A 14,133-nucleotide genomic window follows, 5' to 3' on the forward strand; every position below is an offset into this window, starting at 1 on the left:
TTATTCGTCATTAATTTCGTTTATTTGCATTATTGTACTTTTTTTCCTCTTCCTTTTTTCCTCTTCCTTCTTCTTCCTTCTTCTTTCTTTATTTTCCTCTCTATCCATCTTTTCCTCCCCATTTACTTCCCCTTTCCTCTTACTTTTTCTATCTACTTCTTTCTCTATATATTTCTCTTTCTCTTTCTCTTCCCCTCATTCCACATTTCCCCGTTTATCTTTCCATTTCGTTCCATTTAAATTCATCTCGTCCTTTAAACGCCACTGTCTCTCTCTCTCTCTCTCTCTCTCTCTCTCTCTCTCTCTCTCTCTCTCTCATCCTTCACTCATTCCTGTCTGTATTTAGCGCAATCTCCTTTAATTTCATGCATATTTTCACGGATTTCCCTCTCCTACTGCTCCTCCTCCTCCTCCTCCTCTTCTTCCTCCTCCTCCTCTTCCTGCTGCTGCTCCTTCTCCTCCTCCTTTTCCTCTTGCCAGCTATATTTTTCCTTCACCTCCCATACCTCACTTTAATGCTCATATTTCCTCCTCCCTCCTCCCTTCTCCATCTCTCCTACCTCACTCTACACTAAGTTATAAGATTCGACATGGAGAGAGAGAGAGAGAGAGAGAGAGAGAGAGAGAGAGAGAGAGAGAGAGAGAGAGAGAGAGAGAGAGAGAGAGAGAGAGAGAGAGAGAGAGAGAGAGAGAGAGAGAGAGAGAGAGAGAGAGTATATTTACCTGTGAAATCTTACCCCACCTCAGTACCACGTGATCTACCTGTCGCCTCATAAAGTCAGGTGTGGTGTTGGTAATAAGTCTTGAGAAGGTAAGGAACCCACCTGGTGTACTCTCTCACTCTCTCTCTCTCTCTCTCTCTCTCTCTCTCTCTCTCTCTAATGAGGCTTAAAGTTAGAATGTTACGAATGGAGAGAAAAACAGAATGAGAAACAACACCAAGTTATTACAAAGACAGCTTCATTATTTTCTTGCTTTTCTTCCTCCTTTTTTTTTTATCCTGTTCCTCAATTTTCTATTCAATTTTCTTCTACCTTCCTATTTGCTCTTCGATTAAAAAGAATGAACAAATAGCAGGAAAGTAATTAAAAAACGAGTTATTTTCTCCCTTCTTTCCCTTTTCCTCCTCCTTTTTCTTCCTTTCTTTCCTGTTATTCCTCTCCCTTTCTTCCTTTTTTTATATTAACATTTATCTTCCACCTCTTTTTCTTTTTATAACAAATATATAAATAATAATAAAAAATATTTCTTACCTTATCTTCCACCTCCTTTACTTCCCCTAATGTTTATCTTATTCCTGCTTCCTTTTCCCCTTTTATCCCAGCACTCATTATCTACCTCTTCATTCACTTGTTTTTCGTTCTTCTTGTTTTTCTTTCCCTTTATCTCCTCTTCATCAATCATTCTCTTTCAATGTAGCTTATCGATATTTTCTCTTCATTTTTCCATTAGCATTATTCGTCTTTTCTAGTCATCATTATCTTTTCTCTTTCTCTCCTTCCTTTTACTTTTATATCATACTTTGTCCTGAGCGAGCGAGCGAGAGAGAGAGAGAGAGAGAGAGAGAGAGAGAGAGAGAGAGAGAGAGATGAACACAACACACATTCCTCCCTCTTCTTCCCCTCCCACGTTTTGGCAGGCTAGAACTTCTCCTTCTCCTTCTCCTTCTCCTCCTCCTCCTCCTCCTTCTCCTCCTCCTCCTCCTCCTCCTCCTCCTCTTCCTCCTCCTTCTCCTCCTCTCCTGCTTCGCCTCTCACCGTAGAAAACAAAAAGGGTAACTAGTTTGCTTTCAAATGTACTACTACTACTACTACTACTACTACTAGTACAACTACTACAACTACAACTACTACTACTACTACTAATACTGCTACTGCTACTACTACTACTACTACTACTACTACTTTTACTAATCCTACTAGTGCTACTACTACTACTACTACTACTACTACTACTACTACTACTACTACTACTACTATTACTTCTATTATTACTTCTACTACTACTGTACTACTATTGCTACTACCACCCTTTCTTTTACATGATAAACGAGAGAGAGAGAGAGAGAGAGAGAGAGAGAGAGAGAGAGAGAGAGAGAGAGAGAGAAAGGGGAGAGAAGATGATTTTCTAAACGCATGATACTAACACTATCTCTCTCTCTCTCTCTCTCTCTCTCTCTCTCTGCTAGTGCCAAGAGGGAGCCTGAATCTCTACCCGGAGTCCCATATTTCTCGAACGGCACTCATTATGAAACAGTGGAAAGCGACCTACTCTCTCTCTCTCTCTCTCTCTCTCTCTCTCTCTCTCTCTCTCTCTCTCTAAAATGGTAGTAATGGTACAACTAGCATTTCGTTGTTAACAAAGATAATGGTGGTGGTGGTGGTGGTGTTAGTAGTAGTAGTAGTAGTAGTAGTAGTAGTAGTAGTAGTAGTAGTAGTAGTAGTAGTAGTAGAAGAAGAAGAAGAAGAAGAAGAAGAAGAAGAAGAAGAAGAAGAAGAAGAAGAAGAAGAAGAAGAAGAAGAAGAAGAAGAAGAAGAAGAAGAAGAAGAAGAAGAAGAAGAAGAAGAAGAAGAAGAAGAAGAAGAAGAAGAAGAAGAAGAAGAAGAAGAAGAAAGAAGAAGATGAAGAAGAAGAAGAAGAAGAAGAAGAAGAAGAAGAAGAAGAAGAAGAAGAAGAAGAAGAAGAAGAAGAAGAAGAAGAAGAAGAAGAAGAAGAAGAAGAAGAAGAAGAAGAAGAAGAAGAAGAAGAAGAAGAAGAAGAAGAAGAAGAAGAAGAAGAAGAAGAAGAAGAAGAAGAAGAAGAAGAAGAAGAAGAAGAAGAAGAAGAAGAAGAAGAAGAAGAAGAAGAAGAAGAAGAAGAAGAAGAAGAAGAAGAAGAAGAAGAAGAAGAAGAAGAAGAAGAAGAAGAAGAAGAAGAAGAAGAAGAAGAAGAAGAAGAAGAAGAAGAAGAAGAAGAAAGAGAAGAAATATTAGTAGTAGTAGTAGTAGTAGTAGTAGTAGTAGTAGTAGTAGTAGTAGTAGTAGTAGTAGTAGTAGTAGTAGTAGTAGTAGTAATAGTAGTAGGAAGGCGGAGGAAGACGAAAAGGAGGAGGAAGAGAGTCTGTCACACATAAATAAGAGGAGCACGTGAGGATATGCACACTTCCTTATCTTTACACCTGAAAATGTTGAAGTGAGTAGAATATTAATAAAAACATTGTCAAAATAACAAGCATTCATGAAACCCACCCAAGCAGAGAGAGAGAGAGAGAGAGAGAGAGAGAGAGAGAGAGAGAGAGAGAGAGAATAACTTGTATCCCCCTCTGGAGTGACTGATTCATGACACAACACAACATTTCAACACACTTGGCCATGTTTAATTACTCTCATCTTTCAACGCACACTCTTAAATAAAAACACTTTGACAGAACTAACTTTAATGAATAACAAAACTAATAATTCTACACCCCCCGATGAAAAACACGATTACTTACTGAACCCATAATGAATAACACTTTCCTTTTACTGCTTAATAAAAATCACTAACTCCAAAACCATAATGAATAACATAAATTATATCTCTGACAATGAATAACACCTTCAATTTATACGCCATGATGGATGACACCTTTCTCTCACCCGTAATGAAAAACACCTTGACGTTCTATATTTTTTTTTCACTTTCACAGAAACTAAAAAAAAAAAAAAAATACTTAAGATCTTCCCTATTTTTCTTCATTTTTTTCTGGTTATTTCTTTTTTTCTGTCAGAGAGAGAGAGAGAGAGAGAGAGAGAGAGAGAGAGAGAGAGAGAGAGAGAGAGAGAGAGAGAGAGAGAGAGAGAGAGAGCATTTGTAGTGGTCACCTGCACACACCTGTTGGTTCTCTGCCAGATGGATGAAGCCAACAGCGCCGCCACTAACAATAAATACTGCAACAACTATTATACTTCTACTATTTCTGCTTCTGGTATTACTTCTACGTCTACTACTACTACTACTACTACTACTACTTTTATTGTTGTTTTTACTATTTCAACTAATATTAAACTACTAAAGCTGCTTCTGCCCACACTTATTTCTTCTTTTTTTTCCGCTAGTTCTTCTACTACTACTACTACTACTACTACTACTACTACTACTACTACTACTACTACTACTACTGCAACTCTAAGCTTGGTGATAATGAACGAGTAAAGATTAAGAACATGACGAGGAATACTCTTCTTTAAACTCTCTCTCATTCTTTGTCACGGTCTATATCCCTCTTACTTGCGTGTGTGTGTGTGTGTGTGTGTGTGTGTGTGTGTGTGTGTGTGTGTGTGTGTGTGTGTGTGTGTGTGTGTGTGTGTGTGTGTGTGTGTGTGTGTGTGTAGCAGAAATAGCAAGGAAATGGGATACTTTCAATTCACTATTTCACTTCTCTCTCTGCTTCCCTTCTTTCTTCATTCATTTATTCATTTCTTCATCTTTCCTAACTTTCGTCTCTCCTTCTTTTATTTCTTCCTTTCTTCCTTCCTTTCTTTTCTTCCTAACTTTCCTTTACTCTCTCTCTCTCTCTCTCTCTCTCTCTCTCTCTCTCTCTCTCTCTCTCTCTCTCTCTCTCTCTCTCTCTCTTTCGCAACTCCTCTTCCTAGTGTTACATCAGGAGGAAGAGAAGAAAAAGAGGAAAAGAAGGCGGGAGGAGAAGGGGGAAGAAGAGGAAGAAGAGAAAAATGAAGAAAAAGAGGAGGAGGAGGAGAAAAGGAAACAAAGGACAAAAATATAAAAGACATAATGAACGGGACGAGAACGTGAGTGAGGAAACAGAGAAGAAGAAGAAGAAGAAGAAGAAGAAGAAGAAGAAGAAGAAGAAGAAGAAGAAGAAGAAGAAGAGAAGAAGAAAAAAGAAAAAAGAAAAGAAAAAGAAGAAGAAGAAGAAGAAGAAGAAGAAGAAGATGAAGAAGAAGAAGAATAAAAGAAGAAGAAGAAGAAGAAAAGACAAAGAAAAGAAGAAGAAGAAGAAGAAGAAGAAGAAGAAAAGAAAAAAGACAATGGAAAAGAAAAGAAAAAGAACAAAAGAATAAAAAAAAACGAAAATCGGAAAGAAGGAAAGAAAGAAAAAGCAGGAAGAAAACAATAATAAAAAAAATGATGAGGGTGAGAAAGACGAGGAGGAGGAGGAGGAGGAGGAGGAGGAGGAGGAGGAGGAGGAGGAGGAAGGAGGTTCAGGATGCAGGAAGGCAGGTTGGCTGGCTGTCTGCCCAAGAGTTATATCCGCTACCTTGAGCCCGCCAGGTACCTGAGGTGGGTCTGGGGGCGACATAACACACACACACACACACACACACACACACACACACACGGAAGGTGAAGCGTACGATGAGTGTTGTGATTGGAATGGAACGTATAGGGCATGTGTGTTGGAGGGGGTGCATGCAACACACACACACACACACACACACACACACACACACACACACACACACACACACACACTTGTTGATAAATTGTTTGTGATAAATTAGTTCTATTGATAGCGAATGTATTGTAGCACCAAGAAAAGAGAAGAAGGAGGAGGAGGAGGAGGAGGAGGAGGAGGAGGAGGAGGAGGAGGAGGAGGAGGAGGAGGAGGAGGAGGAGGAAGAAGAAGAAGAAGAAGAAGAAGAAGAAGAAGAAGAAGAAGAAGAAGAAGAAGAAGAAGAAGAAGAAGAAGAAGAAGAAGAAGAAGAAGAAGAAGAAGAAGAAGAAGAAGAAGAAGAAGAAGAAGAAGAAGAAGAAGATAGAGATAAAGAAAGAAGAAGAAGAAGAAGAAGAAGAAGAGATAAAGACGAAGAAGAAGAAGAAGAAGAAGAAGAAGAAGAAGAAGAAAAGAACATGATAAAGAAGAAAGGAAAAAAAGACGGAAGTGAGAAGGAAACCACGGAAAACCAGACATGACAACCTCACTGAAAAAAACACAAATTGATAATGGTGATGATGAAAGAGAGCAGAATCTGAGCCACCCTTTCCATCATCACCATCACCACCATCACTACTTGAACCAACGCGCACGACATCCCACCACCACCACCACCACCATGTATGAATCACCACAGTCTTACCTAAAAGGACGTAATATAACTCTCAAAACACGAGAACTTAAAAAATATACTCTTTGAAATCTTACTTTTATCTATATACCTTTCGTACTCAAAATATATTCCCTTCTTCCCACTCTTAACTCTCTTACGTGCATTCCCTTGATATGCAAACACTGGTAGAGAGAAAGAGAGGAAGAGCGGCGGCCGGCGATGCTACCAGACATCCCTTCCTATAATCTGTCCCGTGTTTGAACGCCAGCCAAGGTGAAGTGACACCCGCACAGCCTATTCCCTTTCCATCACCTTCCCTCTCACTCAGTTCTATAAAAACCAGAGGCAAGGATTAAACTGATAAATGCGTCTAAAGTCATTGAAACGTAATAGAAGTTGCAAAGGCTAACAGCAACACGTAAAGTTATCTCTCTCTCATTTTTGTGTATATATATGATCATAAGAACATAATGAAAGATGAAATAACCCTTTAGGTCCACACAACCAGTCTCTCCATGAAAAATACCCTCTTACTTCCACCTATAAATAAACTAGCAAAATTACCACATAGAACAAATAAATCTCTTACACATCTTAAATTCCTCTTTCCCTTTCCCTAAACTCCAACTCTGACATCCTCGTGACGTTATCATTAGAGCATTGATGACGTCAGGATTAGTTTCAGCCAGTCATTTAATAGCATTAATATGGAGTCTCTTTGCTTAGGGTGTTGACTCAGGACGATTTGGTAAGTAGTAAGGTAATAAAGTACTGTATTTTTGTACGATCTAAATACTCTGTTGTTTAAGGAGACTGACAACGTAATATATATCAAGCATGTTTCATATTACGGTACTTTCATTTCCCGTCCCGTGTGTGTGTGTGTGTGTGTGTGTGTGTGTGTGTGTGTGTGTGTGTGTGTGTGTGTGTGTGTGTGTGTGTGTGTGTTACTTGAGCACATTACATATCAGTGCAATAATTTATGTTTCGTTCATTCATTAATAGGATAGTAGTTAGTATTTCATTCTTTATGTTTAGAGTCTCCAACACTACCATTCCCTCGTTGGTATATTTAACTTGTACATCAGACAACTCATCCAAAGCAGGTGTGTTAGTGACGTCATGAGATCACGCTTCATGTTTTTATTTATTTTTTATTTTTTATTCGCTCATCACCTGCATAGAGCGAGAAAATTTCCTATTATTTTGTTTCCTGTCCCCTTTTCTTCCTTTTATCTTATTTTACCATAATGCCATACTTCATGAAGACTGTCACATTGGTATTTTTTTCTATCTACCTTTCTTTTATATTTCCCGTCTTGAGAGCCATGACAACCTCGAAACAACTTTATGATTAACAACAATAAATAATCTTCAATACCAATACTGCAGCGAGACAGAAGGGGCAGCCGAAGGTCAAGGTAAGGGGTGTTGGGAAGGGAAGAAGTGTTTGTCTCTATTCCCTTCCTTCCTTGGCCGGCAGACTGACAGCTTCCTTCGACGTTCTACCCTTCTCCCTCAGTATAAATGTTTACCTTCCACGGTTGCTGCTCTTACACTTGCCATGTGGCGCGGAGGTAACCTGTCTCATCCCCTCTTCTCTTAAATATCCCTCCTTCTCTTCTCAACTTCTTCCTTCGTCTTATCTTCCTTTCGTCTTATCTTCCTTTAAGTATTCTTCCTTCTTGTCCTTTTCAGCTCTTTCCTTCGTCCTTTCGTCCTTTAAATGTCCCTTCACCTTAACTAATTTCTTCCTCTTATCTTCCATAATATTCATTACACTCCTCTCCTTCCTCCTCTAATACTTCATTTCACCCATTCAACCCATAGTAACTTATATTTAGCATACAAAACAAAATAGTCTTCAGTCCTCGAGCATTAAGGTGAGTCTTACGGAAGGTAGAGTGTCACGATTGAGGGAAGATGAGGCGAAAATAACGAAAGTTGCCAAATAAATAATAAATAAAAAAAAAAAAAAAAACACGAAAGACCATATTCTTGCACCCAATAACACCAGAGCCTAGTCTGTCCAAAGTTATGCAGGAGTCACCACTAGCCCTTCATCTCCTGCGCTGTAAAACTCAGAAGCTCACAATCAGTTTCTTTCTACCCTCGACCTTTTTGACTCATAGTCTAGTCTTTTCTATTCCCCCGCTCCCATGACTTCAATCATTCACGCCACACGTGCACAGAAGCACCTGTGGCGGGGACACAGGTGCCATTAACTACCTGCGACTTCACCAGCTGAAAAAGACGAATGGCTAGTGCTTTAGTTAGTCCTCAGTACACACACGTTCACTCCTCACTATCACTCGTTAACTCCTCAAGTGGAAAGGATTCTTGAAACAGCAACATAAGTCAGCCATGTAAATTTCCCGATTAACAGTTGCCGGCAGAACACAGTATCACCTGGCGTGAAGGTCTCAGAGGCACACCTGTACATGTACAACCTGTACAAGCAGACATGAAGAGGCGGCGCTTGTTCTTGCTGGTTTGCGGGATGGTGGTGGTTACAGTGCTATTAAAGGGCGGTGCTCTTAAATATGCCCTTAATTCCCAAAACACGAATGAGGACGAAGAATACGATGAAGAAAGGAACGAGGGTGACGAAGAAGACGATGAAGAGACGAACGAGGGTAACGAGGAAGACGAAGAGACGAACGGTGGGGACGACGAAGACGATTCATAGACGTACGAGAGGAAAGAAGAATTTGAATAGTAAGAGGAGGACGCAAGTAATAACCAATGAAAGCGACGTAATATGAAAAGTAGGAAGTGTGTGTGTGCATGTGTGTGTGCATGTGTGTGTGTGTGTGTGTGTGTGTGTGTGTGTGTGTGTGTGTGTGTGTGTGTGTGTGTCCAAAGTCAGATATAAAGGGAATACATATACAAAGACAAAAACACATAAATGACTCTTATCTCTGTCTGCTTCATTGTCAACCTGTCAAAGTACACAGGCAAGAAATACAGCTGCAGTCTATATTCTTATTTAGGAGAGAGAGAGAGAGAGAGAGAGAGAGAGAGAGAGAGAGAGAGAGAGAGAGAGAGAGAGAGAGAGAGAGAGAGAGAGAGAGAGAGAGAAATGTAGGCCAATGTTTGAAGGAACACTGTTTTTGGGGGTCAATGGAGAAAAATATTCTAAGGCACGATCATTTTCAAGTAAGAAATGTCATGGCAGCATCCTTGGCCGCCTGCCCTGATCTTCATTCCCTCCCTGCCTCCCTCACTCCCAACTCTCTTCGCTCTATGATCAACACCTTTCCCTCACTCATGCCTAGCTTACACTTTCCCCCATCTCTCTCTCTCTCTCTCTCTCTCTCTCTCTCTCTTTGAAAGTTTATCAGTGGTGCTTAAAATCAATTAGTCACTGTCTTTTCTTCGTTTCAAATAGCGAATCCTCTTCCTTCTATAATCAACACCACCACCACCACCTGCTTAGCAATTTCTATCCTTCTCCATATGAAAGTTTTGAGATGATGCTAAAAATCTATCATTCAGTTTCTTTACTTTCTTCTTCCCTCACTTCCAACTCTCTTCTTCCCTCTAAGATCATCTCTCTCTCTCTCTCTCTCTCTCTCTCTCTCTCTCTCTCTCTCTCTCTCTCTCTCGTTATCTAACATGGCTAACACCTTCCCTTTCCGGTATATATATCTCTTCATGAAAATTTCACTGTGGTGCCAAGAATCAATCAATTTCATCTCCACTTCCTTTCTTCCCTCACCTCCAAGCTTCTTCCCTCAGCCATGTTGCCTTACGTGGCCAACACTTTCCTTTTCTTTTTCTACCTCTATCTATTTGAAAGTTTAGATGCAGTGCCAAAAATCAACCAGTCAACTTTCACCCTCACTCGCAATTTTTTATGATCAACGCCTTCCCTCCCTTTCCCTACTCCCATCCCTTCCTATGTAAAACTTTCGCTGCAGTGCCAAGAACCAATTAATGAACTACTTCTTCCCTTCGTTGCTTCCCTCATTGAGATTCTGTGTATTTTCTCAGCCACTCGCACATCAACGGTCGTCTGGGAGAATTCTGACACTTTATTCCCCACTTCGTCGCCTCTCTCGGCCATCACAGGTCTGCAGCAAGCCTTCTCCTCACTACTACCCGAACAACACCTGACACCTGTGGGCGCTCATGGCATCACCACCAGTATACCTCAGCCACCACCACGACGCACCAAGAATTAATTCTACGACACTCATCACCAATTCCGTCCACATTTAACTACAGTTCTCATTATGTATATTGACAGTTTCATCTGTTAACTGTGTAGGAAATATGTGTTTGTAGTTTGTATGTAGAATAATAGAGATATAAAAGAAACTAAAAGCTGTAATTCACCACCTCACTGTCTCCTTCACGTCACTTTCCACGGCTGAAAATGTGTGGATGAATATACAAGAGACTGTCCACTCATCACACGTCCCGCCGTTAGTGACACATGTGAGGAGACGGGTCTAAGAGGAAGGGGGAGGGGATGAGGAATAAGTGAAGGGTGAAGGATGGAGATGAGGAAGTAAATGGCGATTATGGAATGAGTGAGGGAATTTCCGTCATGTTACTGCCGCACCGTCTCTGTTCGTTCAGTTCTGACCTTTCCACTATATTTATAACGCACTGTGGTTATTTCAGACACGCTTCCTCCGACAGTGTGTCAACGGGCGAAAAATATACCTTGAACGTCAACCCCCCACTCCTAGGCATCCCCCACCAGCTGAGTGGGCCGTCAGGTTCGGCACGGTCCCCTCCTCTTCCCTCCACACACACACACACACACACACACACACACACACACACACAAGCGGCTGGCTGAGAGCGTTACCTTTGCCGAGAATGTCGTCATCGTCGGCGTGGTCTTCCAGCTCCGAGCCAGACGTGGCGCTGTAGTAGACGGAGCCGGTGAGGGAACCACCCTCGTCCGCCGAGTAGTAGACAGAGCCGGTAACGGAGGTATGGTCGGAAGTGTAGTCGAGAGATTGCCGCTTAGCCTCAGAGATTGCTGCGCCTTCCTCCCTGGAAAGCAGTCCGTGGGCGGGCAGGGGGAACTTGCGTTTCTCCCCTCGAGCGGACTCTTCCTCAGCCGGGTAGTGGGAGGGGGAGGTGAGCGAGGCGCGGGTAATGACGGAGCGTCCAGCCACTGGACCCGCCGCAGCAGGTCCTCGGTCACTGGAGGAATCTCGGTCTGACAGAGGTGTTCTTTCCGTCACCGGGGCGTGGTCTCTCGTGGGTGCACGGTCCTTAGGCAGGGCGCGCTCCTTCAGCGTGACGCGTTCAGTCTGAAGGGGTTTGTCAATGGGAGAGGCGCGGTCCGCTGTGAGGGACCAGTCCTCTGGGGATGCTCGTTGGGTCAAGATCCTTTCACTGCGGGCGACGCGTTCAGCCGAGGTTCTCTCCAGATGATCTCGAGAGAGACGGATCGTTTCTTCGTATCGGGCGGCAATGAGAGAGGTCTCCTCGTTAGATCCGGCGCGTCTAGCCCGATCCTTCTTGTGAGCGACGGCCGAGGGGATGTCTAGCGAGCCTGCCTTGTGTAGAGGCTCGATGGGCTCCCCCGTGGGCACGCCCAACGGGTAGCGCTCGAGGGACGCGGCTCGCAGGTTGAGCGTGTCCTTCGTACTCGATGTCCGCGATGGCGATTTGGACTTTTCCGAGCTGCTGTCCTCGTACCCTTGGTACCAACACTCATGCTGGTAGTAGCCGGGACCTGCAGACGCCGGGAGGTAGATGGATGATCGCTTGGAGGAAGGCTCCGAGGCCGAGTGATACCATGACCCCGGAGCCGAACCTACACTTTTTTCTGACCAGGCGGAGCTGCTGATGCTCTCGTCGTCGTCATCATCACCTCGTTCCGAGAAAGCACTTCCTCCATGATATTCCTTTCTCTTCTTTTTCTTTTTACGCCGTTTCTCTTCCTTCTTTTCAAGCTTTTTACGCTCTTTTTCTTCCTTTAATTGCCTTTTCTCACGTTCTTTCTCGTCCTTTAGTTTCTGTTTCTCCTCGGGCGAGAGCTCCTGGCCCTGTTTATTGCCCATGACTGGCGACGCGACTCACTGCACCATCACACTGTCACAGCGGCGCCGCTACACCCACCAGGTCCCTCACAGCTTCTCCTTGCGTTACGCTCACGGGGGGAATCAGACTGAGCCAGGATCAGAGTGCCAGCTCAGGTGGTAGCGCCGGCCCGCTCACCTGGGGCACGGGGCGGGGCGGGCGAAGCCGGGGAGGGGTGCGGAACGTCAACCATTTGGGCCAACACTCGTGCCAAGTCGGACGTAAGCGGTGGTTGGCCAGTGCCTCGACGCCTGCCTCTGCCGTGGTCAAGGGGCGAATGCTCCAATCGGCGAGGCGAACATGTCGGAAGACTTCTTGTTACGAGGAAGACTCTTGGAATTCGGAAAAGCACCACGTGTTTCATCTCCTTAACCAATAACCAAACATTATGTAGTCTTTGCCACCACGCTTGTCTTATTAGCAAGAAATATGAACACACACACACACACACACACACACACACACACACACACACACACACACACACACACACACACACACACACACACACACACACACACACACACAGAGACGTATAATTTGCTAAGGAATATTGGAGTAGCATTTCACTATATGGACAAGGAAATGATGAAGAAATTGATAAGTACTAAAATAAGACCTAGATTGGAATATGCAGGAGTTGTGTGGACTCCCCATAAAAAGAAACACATAAGAAAATTAGAGAGACTACAAAAAATGGCTACAAGAATGGTTCCAGAATTTAAAGGGATGGCATATGAGGAGAGACTAAAGGCAATGGATCTACCAACCTTGGAGCAGAGAGAGAGAGAGGATCTGATACAAGTTTATAAATTGATTAACGGAATGGATGAAGTGGATAATGAGAAACTGATCCTGAGAGAAGAATATGACTTTAGAAGCACAAGATCGCATAGTAAGAAACTAAGGAAGGGACGATGTCTGAGAGATGTTAAAAAATTTAGTTTCCCGCAAAGATGTGTTGAGACTTGGAACAGTTTGAGTGAGGAAGTGGTATCAGCAAAGAGTGTACATAGTTTTAAAGAAAAATTGGATAAGTGTAGATATGGAGACGGGACCACACGAGCATAAAGCCCAGGCCCTGTAAAACTACAACTAGGTAAATACAACTAGGTAAATACACACACACATCTGTTAATTAATAGTGTACGCCCAGTAGCTCAGTGGTTAGAGCGCTGGCTTCACAAGCCAGAGGACCGGGGTTCGATTCCTCGGTCGGGTGGAGTTATTTGGGTGTCTCCTTTCACGTGTAGCCCCTGTTCACCTAGCAGTGAGTAGGTACGGGATGTAAATCGAGGAGTTGTGACCTTGTTGTCCCGGTGTGTGATGTGTGCCTGGTCTCAGGCCTATCCGAAGATCGGAAATAATGAGCTCTGAGCTCGTTCCGTAGGGTAACGTCTGGCTGTCTCGTCAGAGACTGCAGCAGATCAAACAGTGAAACACACACACACACACACACACTATCTACCCTTCCTTAGCAGCACAAGTTGTGTGTCGGCTTCTCCTCCCCAGAGCATCTCCTAGGACAAACGCTCGCCCTTCCCGTAGCTTGTCCCATACATTATCTCTCTCAGTCTCTAATAAATCTTATTCTTCTCACTATCAATCTTGCCGCTGCTCACATCACTTCACAACACTATTCCCACTCCCGATCCTGACTAATCACCACCGTCACCGACGCACTTGCTTCCCTCACCGTCACTTCCCACAGTAGTTAGTTCAGCATCGTACTCCCTCAGCAATTACATATTACGCTATTTAGTTTATTCATATAATTTAAAACTGCTAATCTTTGCGCGAATGAATGCATTTATAGAGAAACTACGGTCTACTTTAAGTTCAAATCATGTACAGGTTTGCATAACAATCCGCAAAACGAATGACACGTGACCGTCCGATTTGTCACAACATTCCTCTCCAGCTCTCGTCTGTCACTGCCATGAAGGTTAAAGAACTAGTGCCAGTGCCAGTGTAATGATGTGTAAGATAATAACGTCATATCCAATGCACTGCCTCTCGCTGGCTCGGGATCAACCAAAAACTGAACAATACA

General features: G+C 43.1%; 1 protein-coding gene across 1 annotated transcript in view; it reads right to left on the minus strand.

The window, feature by feature from the left end:
* LOC123506007 (titin homolog) overlaps positions 1–12,182 on the minus strand; it is a 337,132-nt gene extending 324,950 nt beyond the window's left edge. Inside the window, exon 1 of the mRNA XM_045257816.1 lies at positions 10,852–12,182. Within this exon, the coding sequence (XP_045113751.1) occupies positions 10,852–12,061 (1,210 nt within the window). The 5' untranslated portion in view covers positions 12,062–12,182. The remainder of the gene's footprint in view (positions 1–10,851) is intronic.
* Positions 12,183–14,133: the final 1,951 nt, after the last annotated feature.

This window comes from Portunus trituberculatus, chromosome 19 (assembly GCF_017591435.1).
Source record: "Portunus trituberculatus isolate SZX2019 chromosome 19, ASM1759143v1, whole genome shotgun sequence".
NCBI classification, from domain to species: domain Eukaryota; kingdom Metazoa; phylum Arthropoda; class Malacostraca; order Decapoda; family Portunidae; genus Portunus; species Portunus trituberculatus.